The sequence below is a fragment of the Chaetura pelagica genome, unplaced genomic scaffold, assembly GCF_000747805.2.
Source record: "Chaetura pelagica isolate M959 unplaced genomic scaffold, ChaPel_1.0 scaffold432, whole genome shotgun sequence".
Lineage (NCBI taxonomy): Eukaryota > Metazoa > Chordata > Aves > Apodiformes > Apodidae > Chaetura > Chaetura pelagica.
In genome coordinates, this window is record NW_009952358.1 from 323,636 (window position 1) to 340,236 (window position 16,601).

At 47.2% G+C, this 16,601-nt stretch overlaps 1 protein-coding gene across 1 annotated transcript in view; it reads right to left on the reverse strand.

Annotated features, from left to right (window-relative positions):
• FBLN2 (fibulin 2) overlaps window positions 1-14,397 on the reverse strand; it is a 79,445-nt gene extending 65,048 nt beyond the window's left edge. Inside the window, exon 1 of the mRNA XM_010007865.1 lies at window positions 13,062-14,397. Coding sequence (XP_010006167.1) covers window positions 13,062-14,397 — 1,336 coding nt within the window. The remainder of the gene's footprint in view (window positions 1-13,061) is intronic.
• Window positions 14,398-16,601: the final 2,204 nt, after the last annotated feature.

Sequence of the window (16,601 nt, forward strand, 5' to 3'; positions counted from 1 at the left end):
GGGCCCAGAACTGGACACAATACTCCAGATGTGGCCTCACCAAGGCAGAATAGAGAGGGAGGAGAACCTCCCTTGACCTACTAACCACCCCCTTTCTAGCCCACCCCAGATGCCATTGGCCTTCTTGGCCACAAGGGCACATTGCTGGTCATGCTCATCCTCCTGCCCACCAGGACCCCCACGTCCCTTTCTCCTGCCCTGCTCTCCAGCAGCTCAGCTCCCAACCTTACTGGTCCATGGGGTTGTTCTTCCCCACATGCAAGACTCTACACTTGCCCTTGTTGGACTTCATCATGTTTCTCCCCACCCAACTTTCCAGCCTGCCCAGGTCCCTCTGAATGGCAGCACAGCCTTCTGGTGTGTCAGCCACTCCTCCCAGCTTGGTGTCATCAGCAAACTTGCTGAGGGTACATTCTGTACCCTCATCCAGGTCGTTGATGAAGATGTTGAACAGCACCGGTCCCAGTACCGACCCCTGATGGACCCCACTGGTCACAGATCTCCAACCAGATTCTGCCCCATTGACTACAACTCTGACTTCTTCCTTCTAACCAGTTCACAACCCATCTCACTACCTGATCATCAAGACCACACTTCCTTAGCTTATCTACGAGGATGCTGTGGGAGACAGCCATAAAATTGGCTTTAAATGTCTTGGACTATGTATGGTACCCATGGCAAATGCCTTTTTTTTCCCAATCTGTCCCTTTTCAACAGTGCTCACTGATGGTCCCAGACCAAGAACTTGACTTTTCAGTTCATTTACTTTTTGCTAACCTGTCAACTTCCCTAACACCCCTGGAGGCACTTCTTCCTCCACGTATTTCCTGCAGCTCTCCCAGATGAATTCCTGCACTGGTGCCCGATGTCTGGTGGCTGACACCAGGCTGCCAAGCCCATGCTGGGCCACAGCCACCCCAGCCCCGGCAGCAGTCAGGGGCTGCCACTCCAGCTCCAACCTGCAGCTACCAGCACGCCCCAGAGACTTCAGGCAGAAGGATTCATTTCCTAATTGCAAAGCCACAAAAGGGCTATGGGGAGGTGTAAACAGGCAGTGAACAAGGAGGAAAATCCACAGTGATGTCCAGAGACAGCCAAAAAAAGGCCCACCAAAGGAAGGTGCAGCCCAGAAGGCTATCACAGGAGAGACAATGCAAATTCTTCTTGAAATAAAATTGCTAAATGGTGGTCTGATACAAAATAAAGCTTATCCTAAGCACTCACCTTCCCCTGGAGGTGTGCGAATGTGCCCAGCCCAAACCCCCTCAGTGGAAGGGTGTGCACCACAAACTGTCACTGGAGAGGCAAGGATGACCTGCCCCTGGATGGCAGCACTAAGGCTGCAAGGCTTCATTTGATTCTTTTCCTTATTTTTAAGACGTGTATTATACATAGAGCAACAGTTCAGAACAGCATCAGTTTTTAAACGTCACTGATGCAAATCCTCCCCTTTCAGGCAACTCTTTATACTGTTAAAGGTTTAAACGCAGAGTTGTTGGAACCATAAACATTTATTTTACTTGGCAATGTGAAACGCAGGTCAAACAGCTCTGAGCCCTTCTGAATGCAATCAGCATCCCTGTGGCTCACAACAGCAACACAAACACACCCAGCACTCGCAGAACAAGGGAGGAGGAATTGCTTTTCTGTGGGCTTTTCTAAATTGCTCCTTTTTTTGGTGCAGGAAGGGGTTGAGTGAAGCTGCAGGCAGAGTGGGCAGGCAGGGCAGCAGGCACTGCACCCCAGTCCCAGGAACACCCCTGAGCACCCACCTCAGCCACTGCCACCACCTAATTAGGTGCTCCATCACCATCAGGGCATCCCAGTGATGGAGTCAAACCCCGTAATTCCAGCAGACAGTGACTGATGGCAGACCCAGAGGCTCTGTAATGGTGCTTCTTAAAATTCCTTCCCTGCTGGGGCTGGGGAGACAGCCTCTCCACAGGCAGTGCCAGAGCCAAGGCAAGGGGGGTACTGCAGCTCCCTGCCCCCCCAGCACAGGCAGGGAAGGGGAAAACGTGCAGTGGAGGATTTGCTGGTCCTGAAGATTGATGGAACAATGACTATTTATCTCCTGTTGTCCTCTCAGGCTTTGGCTCAGTGCCAGCACTGCCAGGGCTTTGGGGTGGCAGCTCAGGACTTCTTGGTGTCTTTGGAAGAGAATCGGTCATCTCAGGCACAGCACAGACTGGGAACAGTGAAGGAAACAAAACCTGCTCACACGTAAGGGGATCTTTATAACATTCCAATTACTGCTGGCTTGTTACCTAAGAATCCCTAAGAGGTAAGAGATATTGCTGACTGTGAGGCCCAGGGTAATGAAATTACAAAACCTTTCATGAGTAAGCATATGCTAGAAAGCTACATTTATTTGGCCTACATATTTGAAACTGCTCAAGAGGTTATTGTCTCACAAAATTTGGATCAAAAATTACTGCTTGTATTTGCCTGTCTTCAACAAGGAGCTGTATTCAGAGTAATTTTTAATTCCTCAGTGATCGATTAGAATAATACAAACACTGCTGCAAAGAGGTCTCATTTAATTTGTTTTCTGAAGAAGTATCAAACATGCATACAACCAAAATACTCTCAGATCTATACTATAAATAACTAGCAAATGCAGTCCCCTTGAGAAACCTGGTGAGCCAAACAGCCTTTTCTTTTCAAGTGGTTAATTAATTTGTATAAGAAAACTCCCATCTTATTTCCACAGCTTGTCTCCAGCATGCTTTAACACTCAGAATTAGGATCAAATGTTCTTGTTGTAAACCATGGATGGAGCTACCTTTTCACAAATGACCATAGTTACCTCTCCCCAGAAATATTCTGATGCCATCACAGGTTAGGTGCCCAGCTCCAGCTGAACTTATTACTTCAATATGTAAGCTTAGAACTACCTTGGTAACTACATCCCATGAAAAGGATATCTGAACTCCCCCTCAGTGTCACCATGGAAAACCTGTGCAATGCAGACACTGCCCTTTGGGCTTGAGCCAGCACCAGCAGTGCTGGGCTCCTCCAGGGCAGGATGGGACCCCAATCCTGCCCACACACATTCCCCAGCCAGGTGTGAATGCTTCATTCTGTTTCACTTCTTCCAACATTCTCTGCACCTCCCCTCGGTGCCAACACTTCAGACAATGAATTCCCTCATCAAACACTGCTCCAGCCAACTGCATGAGTAATAGTCCTTGTGCTGCAGCAAAAAGGCCTGGGTGTGTACATTTCTCTATCAGCAGAGGGGAAAGCTGACCACACCACATCATGGCAGCAGATGCTGGGAAAGAGATGTTCTTCAGAGAGTGTTTATGAAGGCAAAATTAGCAGGATCTGAAGGAACATACATTTGTACTTCCTTGCACCACACATACCTGCTTGCCACGGTCTCCACTCATTCCTAACCTTATCCATAAGATCACACTGAAGTGAGAAGCTGCTAGCTTCACTTTATGGGTAACTCAGGAAGACAGAGCCACTTTCTTAAACATCTAATTACTAGATTGGCAGATCTAGGGTTTAAAAAGAAAAGACCTCAAGACCTGAGAAGTTCTGTAAGTTGTTTAGGCTCTTAAAAACATGCTTAGATCAGCCTATGACAGGTCATGGCAACAGCTTTTAGTAAAGCATGGCACTGCTGCTTGGCATTGTGCATACCTGGCTTGTGCTTGCACTGCTCCACAGATCTTCACATTTTTAAGAAAAGATCCTCTAAACTACTTTTTCTAGCTAAAGATCCTGGTTCAACGTTCAGCTACCACTTAAAAGACTCTACAGGAGTGAAGGAGCAGAACAGCACCATAAAAGCCTGACACAGAAGTACAGCTAACCAGGAGCTCAGCACCTTTGGTTCTGATCTCCGTTCCAGCAAGGCAATGGATGTGATAAATGGAAGGTCTGTGGTGAGGAGGGCTTGGGCTCACCAGGGGGATTCCTCTAAAGAAAGAGCAATGCTCCAGGCTGAGAGCCCACAGCTTTGAGGGGCAGACTGAAGCCCAGCCAGCTGGAAAACCAGCAGCACTGCTCTGACCCACAGCAGCCCCCAAACCACAGCCAGGCAAGCAGCATTCCTGCAGCAACCTGTCCAGAGACATAGAATCATAGAATCCTAGGGGTTGGAAGGGACCTTGAAAGATTATCTAGTCCAACCCCCCTGCCAGAGCAGGGTCACCTAGAGTACATCACATAGGAATGCATCCATGACATCATCTAGAGACAAACACCAAACCATCAACACCGACCCCAAAAGCCTGCTGCTGGGTAGGGAAGTCTGGATATTCCAAATCCAGCTGCTGCCACACGCCTGGGCTGGCAGGATCAGCCCTTCTGATCCCTTCTCAGATTCCTCAGATGGGAACATTCAAAGCTCTTGCTACTGGCCTAATGCTGCATCCACTGACAGCAGGAACTCTGGGAATAGAGAGCCAGGCTGTGTCTGGCCTCCAGTGCCTGGACATTTGATACTTTTGGCTACTGTTTATTTCAGAGTCTGCAAACAATTAGTTTGAACACACTCCCCCACGTCCCTGGGGCAGGCTTTGGTTTTCCTTGCACCCTTGGCTCACAAATCCACACCACAAGCAGCGTTCAGAGAACACACACCTGAATGACAGATCTTGTTAAAACAGAAAGCACTGAGAGAGCCCATCCCAGCACAAGGGGTTCCTTCACGTTGCTGTCCAGCCTCAGCACCTACTTATGCTCTTAGGTATCAGGAGGAAGACAGAAAAGGCAACACAACAGTGGTGACCACTGCATCTCGGGCAGGTTTCCTTCCAAACCTTGTGTCACCCTGCAATGCACCAGAAGCCATCAGAGGATCAGCCCCCACATACCATACATGCTACTTTTTAATTAGGAAACAGGTGCATTTTTTCTTTTTCCTCCTAATCTAGCATCCAGCTGCCTACCAAAGTATGAATGTCATTCTTGGCAGAACAGATAGATCTATTTTGTGGTTCTCTCCTAAAACACTTCTTAATTTTATAGCATATATAATTTTCCTCTTTCTGGAAGTATCTCAGCCTGCCTTCTACCCATTCACAGTATCTTCCTCTGTAATCCTCCCACCTCAGAACTTTAACTCCCAAAGAGATAACTGAATGCTGTCCTGAGGCTGTAATTCATGCTGATTCACACTTGCTGGCCCAGAGGCTCTTTCTCCCCTTACCCCATTTTCCTGAAGCTTATTTTTATTCCTCTGTTATCCTAGTGTGAGGTTTCAAAGCTGATTTCTCCTTCTTGCAGAGAGAACTGGGGTGAAATAGACAACACAGGATTAACTCAGGTAATTCAAGTAAATATGAAGGAACTCTTCACCTGATACCAAAAAATACAAAGTAATTGCAAATAGTTTGTAGTTTGTGTTTTGGAAGCACCATCCATAGCATTCTCCCACCTCCAGTGCATTTTATGGAGGCAGTAGGAGGGACAAAGGGTCACTGTGCTCAGGGAACACCTCGGAAGCCCTCCCTGCTTTATGGATCTTGTTGCCTGCTTGTGCTCAGTTCAGAAATTCAAGGTCATCTTTTTTCGTGAGTTTCAGTATCAGCAAACATGCAGCAGATGGGTTGGTTGAAATCTCAGCTATATTCTCAGAAAGTACCTCCCAGTACTTCCTACCTAATCAGGATTCACATGCAACAAATGCCATTCTCATCCATTGATCTCAGCTTACAAATATTTACTTGGTGCAATTTACTTCAGTTGGAAAGCAATTATCCTTAACTCTAAAAATTACCAAGATAAAAAAAATCAGCTGTGGATGAGTTTAAGAGGAAAAATACCTCCATTCTGAAACACAATTATTCTAGCAAGACACAAATTGCTCTTCAGCCTGCCAAAACTAGAATGCAAATTGTAATACATTCACAACAAGGCTGTTTGCTACCTGAGGTACATTTATCCAAGAAACAGGACTCCACTGGCAGAAAGATCTTTAAAGATGTTTTACCCAAACCTCTCCTGTTCAGGGCATTTTTAGGATGAGGAAATAACAAATAGAGAAATTAAAACTCCCTCTGCTGCTCTTGCAGTAAGTGACAGGGTAAGTAAGATAAGTGTTTGGAAAGAGACTGTATAAAGAGCATAGTCTCCATCAATCTCATCCCTTCCTTTGGTGAAAGTACTTAATTTACACTTTCTCAGATGAATTACCTCTGCTTTACACTTGCAGCTCCTTTAGGAATGGAGTAATTAGCATCTGCCACAGAAACTTAGAGATGTCTGCATGTTGCTGAAGAAAGTTGCTCTGCAGTCTATACTCAGCACCTGTGACAAGCAGACTCACACATGGGGCAGGAGACAGCCACCTCCCCAGCAGAACATCCACTGGGCTGTGCTTCACACTTTGCAAACTGAGAAACCAGCAGTGGGTTTGCAGCAGGTCCAGTGCTGTGATGGCAGCAGCCCCTGCATCCTCCCTGGGGAGCAGTGAGGGGCTGGCCCCACACAGCACCCAGATCAGCAGCACCACGCTGCTCCAGGAAACCTCAGAGCAGCCAAAGGAGGACAGGGGAAAACAATTCACAAAACAAGTTGCAATTCACATCGAGATGGGGTTGGAATGTCTCCAGAGAAGGAGACTCCACAGCCTCCCTGGGCAGTCCATCCCAGGTCTCCGTTACCCTCACAGGAAAGAACTTTCTCCTCATGTTTAGTTTGACCTTCCTGTGCTCCAGCTTGTGCCCATTGCCCCTTGTCATTGGACAGTGAGGAAAAGAGACTGGCCCCAGCCTCCTGACACCCCCTGTAGGAGCACTGATGAGATCCCTCCTCAGCCTTCTCTTCTCCAGGCTGAACAGCCCCAGCTCTCTCAGCCTTTCCCCACTGGGCAGATGCTCCAGTCCCCTCAGCATCTTTGTGGCCCTGTGCTGGACTCTTTCCTACAGCTCCTTATCCTTCATGACCTGGGGAACCCAGAATTGGACACTGTACTCCAGACGTGGCCTCACCAGGGCAGAGTAGAGGGGGAGGATGGCACCCTTTGACTTCCTGGCCAGACTCTTCCTGATGCACCCAAGGATGACACTGGCCCTTTTGGCCACAAGGGCACATTCTTGACTCATGGACATTGTCTACCAGTTCACTGGAGGCCATGAATAAAGACACTAAATAGATCAACTTAGCTGGCTGACTCAAGCACAGTGCAATGTTCCATCTCACTGTATGAGCTTGTGTCTAACAACAGCAGCTTTTCAGCTACAGAGTTATTTCAGTCCCTGGCAGAGCTCAGCACACAGCCCAGGGCAGCCCCAGCAGGGAGCAGGGGAAGCAGCATGTGCCAGCCCCAGCCCAACTGCAACATGGATGGAAAACCAAGTGCAAAAGGAGAATGAGAATCCAAACACAAAATTCACCTTTCCTGATCACCAAAGTACTCCACCTTGTTTCCATCATTAGATTACATATGAGCCATCAGAGATTTGGGAGATGAAAATTCAGCTACATATAAAACCAAACTGAGATACATAAAGTGTAAGTAATGAAGCCAAGTTTTTAACCAAAGGCATCAAGGATCCAACCACAGCTGAGTTCTGGTGCCAGGATACAGCTCATAGCAAGAGCAAAGGCCACAGCCATTTAACTTGGGCTGAAATTTTAGTGGCACCACATGTTTCTGTGAAGCCTCCAAGACTTCTCAGCTCTGGAGAAAAAGAGACAAAAAAATAATCTAGAATGTCCCTAAAATCACAAAAATGTACCTTTTAGTGACTCAGGAGCCTAAATAAGCATGTTTCTAGAAAAAAGGCTATTAAGATGAAATGTTAATAACCATATTGATGATTTCAAGGAAGAAAAAACCCAAAATGAAGAAAATCCATTCCCACACACAAACTGATGAAAAAAACTGCAGAAGGCAATTAAATGCAAAACCCCCAAACACTCCCCTATGGGGCAGCCACTGCTGGAAAGGCACAGCACCTTCCAGCCCCAGGAAGTACTATGGGGCACTATGGTCCCTGGGGCACTATGGCCCTCACACAGCCCTGCTGGGGCCCAGACACCTCCCCAGCCACCAGCAATGGCCTCTGCACCCACCCAGAGCTGCAAAAGGACTGTGCCTGCTGCTTCAGGGGCCCAGGGACAGGGCAGGGTGCAGCCCTGGGAGCACCTGCCTGGTTTTGGGACAAGACCAGAGCCCTGCCTTGGGGCCCCCCGTCTGCACCCAGAGGTGCAGCACTGCCCTGCTTTCCGAGTGGCAGCCCCTTTGGGGAACAGCCAAAGTACCCCACGGGTTGTAAAAATGAGGGCATTGATGCAGTTCACATCATGCTGCTGATTCTTGAGGGGAGAAGAGAAGTTATCTGGCAATTCTGGTGGATCACGCCGCTTTATAGCCAGAAATACATGTACAAAATTTATGTTTTCGTTCTGTATCTGAAGGCAAAATTAATTTTTCTTTCAAGTCTGACTAATATCTTCACTCACCCTCTCTTGCTGGCTCAGGAGTCACCAAAGACAGAAGATGTATGTGTTATTACTTGAAACATACGGATCTACTCACATGAGTCACAACCGCATCAATTAAAACAACAACAAAACCAGTGAAAATGCAGCAGTCCTGAGGCAGGAGCACTGGCACAGGCTATGTCAGGGGAGGTGACTTTTTGGGAAGGTTCTGTAGTTCCTTTACAATGCCTGCACATACCTGCTCCCACCAGCTATTCCTACAGGAATGGTGGTGCAGGGGCTGCCTCGCCAGGGGTGGAGGGTGATGCAAGGACACCAGTGCTCACGCCCAGGATGTGCAGCAACTCTGCAAGCTGAGTGGAGCACCAGGAGCCCCAGAGCTGCCTACAGCCCAAGAGTCTGCTGATCCCAACAGCTATTTATTTTCATTTCTACTTCTATTATATTTAAAGGAAGTTTTTATATATATTTATATCTCAGTTAAGACAAAAATGGTGTCCAGTGATTCCCACGCCAGCTGCTCTGGGCCAAACCGTTCACGCCTGACGTAACATCCATCACATTTTGCTGCCACCCAACAGGCACCCTGACCTAACCCAAATCCCAGCAGACTTGTCTCAACCAAGCAGTTCCCAGGAATCACAGATTGGAAATCACTCAAGGAGACTCTAAAATGTAGTCACAACTCTGCTGCTAAACACTTTAGACTCCAGTAGACTTTCTTAATCCCTCTCAATGAAAATTTAAAGATAGCCCACCTCTCTCTCTTGTTTTTGTTGGGGTTTTTTTTTTTGAGGAAAAAAAAATAGTAATTTTAAATAGATTGTTTTTAAGTTGTATCAGAAGACAGGTTACTGTCTTAACTCAGAACCATGTATTATGCACAGCCCAGCTCAGATTTTGTGGTAGCCTGCAACAGACAGAAGAGTAAAACCTGCCTACAAATGAGCTCAGTGCACCCTGTAGGGAGATGCTTTTTGCCCCTTCCATTTGCACAGAGCAGACCAAGGTGTTATGGACAGACCCTCTTACTCAGGTTACACAAACTGGAAGGCTGTAATCTGTTCACTGCTTCCCCAGGATAATCAGCCAGTCATCCCTGGTTGATCCATCATTCACAGAAGGAGTTAGAAGTGAAATAAAACAGGCATCCATTATCATGGAAGGAGGGGCTGGTCACGTGGGAGGAATATAGGACTGTTGTCAGAGGATGTAGGGAGGCAATTAGGAAAGCTAAGGCCTCCTTGGAACTTAACCTTGCAAGTCAGGTTAAGGATAATAGAAAGGGCTTTTTCAAATACATAGCTAGCAAAACTAGCAATAGAGGCAATATTGGCCCATTGAGGAATGAGGTGGGAGCCCTGGTGACAGAGGATATAAAGAAGGCAGAGGTGCTGAATGCCTTCTTTGCCTCTGTCTTCACTCCTGCAGGGTCTCCCTATGAGCCCCAGATTCATATAGCCCCAGAAGAAGTCAAGATAGAGGAAGAGTTTGACATGGTAGATGAAGATTGGGTTAGGGATCAGTTGAGTAATCTGGACATCCATAAATCAATGGGTCCAGATGGAATGCACCCAAGGGTGCTGAGGGAGCTGGCGGAGGTCATTGCTAGGCCACTCTCCATCATCTTCAGTAAGTCATGGGCAACAGGTGAGGTGCCTGAGGACTGGAGGATAGCAAATGTCACTCCAGTCTACAAGAAGGGCAAGAAGGAGGACCCGGGTAACTATAGACCGGTCAGCCTCACCTCCATCCCTGGAAAGGTGATGGAACAACTTGTTCTTGGCACTATCTCCAGGCACATCAAGGACATGGGGGTCATCAAGAGCAGTCAACATGGTTTTATCAAGGGTAAATCATGTTTGACTAACCTCATAGCCTTCTATGAGGAAATTACTAGGTGGATAGATGATGGTAGAGCGGTAGATGTGGTTTATCTTGATTTCAGTAAAGCATTTGACACCGTCTCCCACAGCATCCTTGTAGAAAAGTTGATCAGGTATGGGTTTGGTGATCAGGAAGTGAGGTGGATTAGGAACTGGTTGAAAGGAAGGAGTCAGAGAGTTGTAGTCAATGGGGCAGAATCTGGTTGGAGGTGTGTGACTAGTGGAGTCCCACAGGGGTCGGTACTGGGACCGGTGTTGTTCAACATCTTCATCAACGACCTGGATGAGGGTATAGAATGTACCCTCAGCAAGTTTGCTGATGACACTAAGCTGGGAGGAGTGGCTGACACACCAGAAGGCTGTGCTGCCATTCAGAGAGACTTAGATAGGTTGGAGAGTTGGGCGGGGAGAAACATGATGAAATTCAACAAGGGGAAGTGCAGAGTTTTACATTTGGGGAAGAACAACACCATGTCCCAGTACAGGTTGGGGGCTGAACTGCTGGAGAGTAGTGTAGGTGAAAGAGACCTGGGGGTCCTGGTAGACAGGAGGATGACCATGAGCCAGCAATGTGCCCTTGTGGCCAAGAAGGCCAATGGCATCCTGGGGTGCATTAGAAAGGGTGTGGTTAGTAGGTCAAGAGAGGTTCTCCTCCCCCTCTATTCTGCATTGGTGAGGCCACATCTGGAGTATTGTGTCCAGTTCTGGGCCCCTCAGTTCAAAAAGGACAGGGAACTGCTCGAAAGAGTCCAGCGCAGAGCTACGAAGATGATTAGGGGAGTGGAACATCTCCCTTATGAGGAAAGGCTGAGGGAGCTGGGTCTCTTTAGCTTGGAGAAAAGGAGACTGAGGGGTGACCTCATCAATGTTTACAAATATGTAAGGGGTGAGTGTCAGGGGGACGGAGTTAGGCTTTTCTCAGTGATGACCAGTGATAGGACAAGGGGTAATGGGTGTAAATTGGAGCATAGGAAGTTCAAGGTGAATATCCGAAAAAATTTTTTTACTGTAAGAGTGACAGAGCACTGGAACAGACTGCCCAGGGAGGTTGTGGAGTCTCCCTCACTGGAGACATTCAAAACCCACCTGGATGAGTTCCTGTGTGATGTACTCTAGGTGACCCTGCTCTGGCAGGGGGGTTGGACTAGATGATCTCTCGAGGTCCCTTCCAGCCCCTAAGATTCTATGATTCTATGAAGAGAAAGTAACAGAGGCGAGGCTTGGAGCACATTAACTATCTATTAAATCACTTCTGAAAGTCTACTCTGCTTAATAGTGTCTCTCTGGATGCTGTGTGCACTCAGCTCCTGTTTTCTCAACTCCAGGTGCCTTGTTCAATCACTGCTGCTTGGTGTGCTGCTAGAATGCAGGGAGGCGAGGCTTGGAGCACATTAACTATCTATTAAATCACTTCTGAAAGTCTACTCTGCTTAATAGTGTCTCTCTGGATGCTGTGTGCACTCAGCTCCTGTTTTCTCAACTCCAGGTGCCTTGTTCAATCACTGCTGCTTGGTGTGCTGCTAGAATGCAGGGAGGCTCTGCAGGTAAGGCTGGTTTCTAGAGTTCTGTTTTGGTGAAACCAAGAACCAAGGTCTGACTCAGATTATAGCTGCTGTCTCTAATTGGGAGGTCAACATTCACAATAAAAACATAAGTGGAAGAGAAAGAAAAGGGCCACCATCTCCATTCATGGACCTCATGCATCATGTTTGGTGAACAACTTGGAAGTGCTGCTTGTGGTAGGACCTAGAGTCTCTGCTCCAAACCCATCCTCCTCCTATCTCCCTTAAACTTCTTGAGTAGATGGTCTGGGTACCTCAAGATGTTTAAGGGGTACCTAGATAACCCAGGAAGACACACCACTGTCTGGGGAGTAATGAGCAACCTCTACTCAGACTGCAAGTATCACACAGCTGAGTCTCATGAGAATATTTAGTGCCACATCTTGATAAAGGGGGTATTACTCCTGGTTTGATGAAAAACGAATTGGAAATAGGAACAGTATACGTGCTAATTTATAGTGATGAAGTTTGCATTCATTACAGTAACGAGCACTGCATAAAGCATATAATCAGCATTCACTGCAGATGTTGAGAGGAATCCAGAGGCAGAGAGGAAATATGTACACTTGCCACAGTTGATCATAAACATCACAAACTTCCAGGCCCCAAAAAACACAAAGCAAGAGGCAGTCTTTTTTCTCCCTACTAGTCCTTAGGGGTATTTGAACATATCTATCAAGTTCTTGCACTAACGAGCTTAGACAGCCTTTCAACCAAGGGATAAATACTACAACAAGTGCTGTAAATATTTTGGTAGTAGAAGCACAACTGTTTCACTTTCTTTCTCAGAAAAAGACAAAAACTACAAATGTGATTACATTCAGTTGGTAACTGGAGGATCCAAGCAGAAAACTAATTAAATCCAATTCCTTTTGTGTAGAGTAAGATGTTTTCACATCACATTAGAAATGAAAAGCAAGGAATGGAAGGGAAAGGTTGGATTTTAACAAACCATTATCTGAAACAAAGTTAAGATTCCAGAAAACACCATCCACAGTCTGTGAAATCAAAGCAAGGTAGGCGACAGTGAGATAGTATCTATTATGTCACATGAAACTCAAACCATATACTGAAAGAGATGAAAGAACGTCACTGGAAATTTGCTTGATTTCATGCTCATGTGGAGCACTGAGAACAGTGGATGTGCCCCATCAGTATTATGAGTTAATGTTCTCCAGACATCTACACTGCAACTAGGCCTTACCTTCTGGTAATCTGGGGTTGGCATGAATAGAGTTGGGGTCCCCCCCATCTTCCTCAGGCTGGTAACGATAAAGCGTCTGGGGCTGCTTTGGGGAGGGCTGCCTGCCGTCCTCCTTCAGAGCAACAGGAGGAGAGGTGGTTGCACTGAACTTCACCTTGGGGAAAGCATTCCCCTCCTGCGTTTCATGGGAAGATTTTGACCAACTTGGCGCTGTTAAATTCACCTCTTTCAAGGCTAGATGCACACTGCTCCCTGTGTCTTCCTTCCTGGCGTGCTTTTTCATTTTAGAGTGGGGGCCTCTTTCCTGCTCATGTCTATCTTTGTCCCCTTGCTTCCCCCTTGGTCTCCTCTCCGTTTCCTCCAGGTGCTTGGGTGTCTCAGTGGTGGCTGTCGTGGGCTCTGGAGGAGCACTGGTGGTTACTGGTTCCTCCTTATGGGTGGTTTGCTGGAGGGATGCTGCAGTGGTGCGGGGCACCCTCCTCCGCTCGCTCCTTTCCGTGGCGCTGTGAACTCCAGAGGGGACACGAGGCACCGACGTGGTGAGTGGCACAGCTGCCTCCTCAGTGTATGGCTCTGCTGGGGCCAAAGCTGAAGGAGCAATGCTGGCTGGTAGGTAGTCATAATCCTCACTTTGCTCTTGGCTCTCTTGCTCTAGGTGGGATGAATAACTCCTGAATTTTTTCGGAGACTCCACCTGGGTGTTGTCTCCTTCCGGAGCCTCCTGGTCGTAGCTGTAGGGATCGTCGTAGTGCCTCTCTGCCTCCCCATCCTCAGCATCTATGGGGCTTGCAGTGTTCAGGGCAAACGTGTTGCAGTCTGGGAGCTGGTAGCACATCAGCTCCCCCCCCGCGTTCGGGCAGTGGCAGACCTTGCAGGGGGGCATGTGGAAGGTGTGCCCCGCCACGTACTTCTGGCCCTCGTGAAGGCAACCTATTCTTCCACACTGAGGGCACCCGTCGGCGGGCACCACCGCATCAATGCAGTTCGGGGGCAGCTCCGGGCACAGCATGAACTGGCAGCTGATCTTGCCTCCTCCCTTGGGGCACGAGCACTCGGTGCTCCCGAAGTCCACGAAGTAGGACTGCCCCTCGGGCACCTTGCCGTTGACAAAGCCCACGTTGACACAGTCGTAGTACTGGTAGCCCTCGCAGGGGCAGCCGTGCTGCAGGCACGTGGCACAGCACTCCCCGGGCTCCAGCACCTCCTCGATGCAGTTGTCCAGGGGCTGGCACTCCATGCCCGTGCAGTCCCTCTGGGCACGGGAAACGCCAGCCCACAGCAGCACCAGGAGGATGGCATTCCAACAGTTCCGCTGCCGGCGCGGGTACCCATCCATTGTCTTCCCAAACAAACGCAGCTCCAGTCTGGGCTTGCACCTTTAATGGGGTTGTCTTCCTAGAAGGCTGTAGATTCAGCTCCCAGTCTGCAGTGCTCTCCCCAGTTACCTTTCCTCACAGATCCTAGGGTTATGAAAGAAAACTCTGTTAAAGACTATACTCAGCACACATCCTGTTAAACATTAGAGGGCTTTAAAAGTTGGGACAAAATCCAACATCTGGAAACCTAAGTACTAAATTAATCATAATGTCTTCCAAGCATTGTAGGCACTAACTTTGGAGTTGCACGATTCCCCCCCTTACCCCCATTTTGAAAAAGAAAGAAAGAAAAAGAGAAAAAAAAAAAAAAGGTTGTGACAGTTCCCTCATGAATCTCTTCACAAAATGTGTATCTATATTAAAAAGAAGGCCCTCATAGTTCAATGCCTTTCTGTTAACTACTCTTTGTAGCTAAAGAGAGATTTTTTGGCAGATAATAAGTAAATACACAGTTCTTCCGCTGCAGATGTAAGGTTAAGATAATTATTCCTTATGCTTTAATTACAAAGACCCAAATCTGAAAGATCTTTCTTAGACAAAACTTAGCCTTGAGACGTGAGAATCTGTCTGTACACACGTTAACTCAAAATAAAAGGAGTTTTTTTCTGGCTCCTTCCCCCACTTAGCAATCTTTTGCACTTCAGTCTTCAGCATTAACAGGGTTTTTTTCACCCCAGCAGTGCTAAAATAGAACTTCTTTGTATATTGTGGTTACTGTGTGGTTAAACATCATATTAGCTATCCTGTAATACATATTAGAGGCCGGATCCAGAGCTCACAGAAGTTGGCACAGCTCCACAGCAGGCCTGCAGTGCACAGAGGGATCAACTCTGACTTCTCCAGAGCTACAGCCACATATGGAGTGGATGTTTCCACCACCTGAGGATATGCCACCACCGACAACCACTTCTTTTATTCCTGACAGCACCAGTAATATTTTATAGTGCATAGTACATTGTGAACAGAAAAACAATATAGAAATACATATATCTAAATTGGCATAATAACACTTCATTACAATGCATTGAAGAAAGTTGTTTGCTTTTTAATTACTCAATCCTTTGACCATAGAAAAGTTTAAGAGTTGAAGTAAGTCCATTATTATTTTTTTATCAAAAAAACATGTTCAAAAAGCTACACAATTAACATGGAGAAGTAGTTAGAAAAAAAATAGCCTATAGAATTCATATAGAATTAGCAATCTGATTGTTTTCCCGGAACCTCTCCCACCACCACCACAAAAAATAATAAAGTCCCTAAAACATTTATCCAGGGGATTATACGTAGTCACATCACCAAGAACAATAAACCACACACGCAACAGGAATCCTGCCAGAAAATCCATTCAGAAAGATTCCTTCTCCCATTCAAACTGGACTCCCAACAAGGCTGCTTCAGCACTGCTGGAAGGCAGCCAGGCCGTGGGAAAAGCACGTCTGGGCTGATAAGATAGGGACTGACTGTGCTCAGAATTTCCACAGTTCTGCTCTGCAATTTGAATCACTTCAGTACGTTGCACAGAGATATCGTTCTTACAACTCCAGGCTTTCTGCTACTAATTTGAGTATTTTAGTTGAGTATACTTAAGGATACCGACTGGTCAGAAAGTGTAATAATGGCCTGGAGGAACACACTGTTGTCAGACCTGCTCTCCGAACTAGCACATTTCATGTGAAGGAGAATTTTCAATATGTGGTGCTAAAATTAATTCTTCAGAATCCAGTCTGGGAATTAATAATTTATCCTACTCTCAGCAGCTTTTCCAGGTAATTCAAATTGGACATTATTACACAGCTTTAGCTGGGAACTAATGAATGGAAGGACAATTAAAGATAAGTCTCTTCTGTAATGGTCCCACAGCAGGATTCTGTCACCATCCTCTCCCATTGGTACCTCCTGAATTTAATGCTTCAGCACACCCAGGTCCCTTGGTCAAACTCTGTGCTTGCAAGGGCACTGCTGAAGGCAACGGAGCCCAGATGTGCCCTGGCCCACTCCTCCCTCTCCCACATCAGTGCCCCCCAGGCTCCAGAAGCCCCAGGACCCCAGCATGGGCCATGTGGTTGTCCCAGCCCCAGGTCTGGCCAGCCTCTGCATGCACACAGGGAGTGCACAGCATTGCCTGGGTCATCAGCACCCATGGGCCATGGGTGGCCAAGCTTGC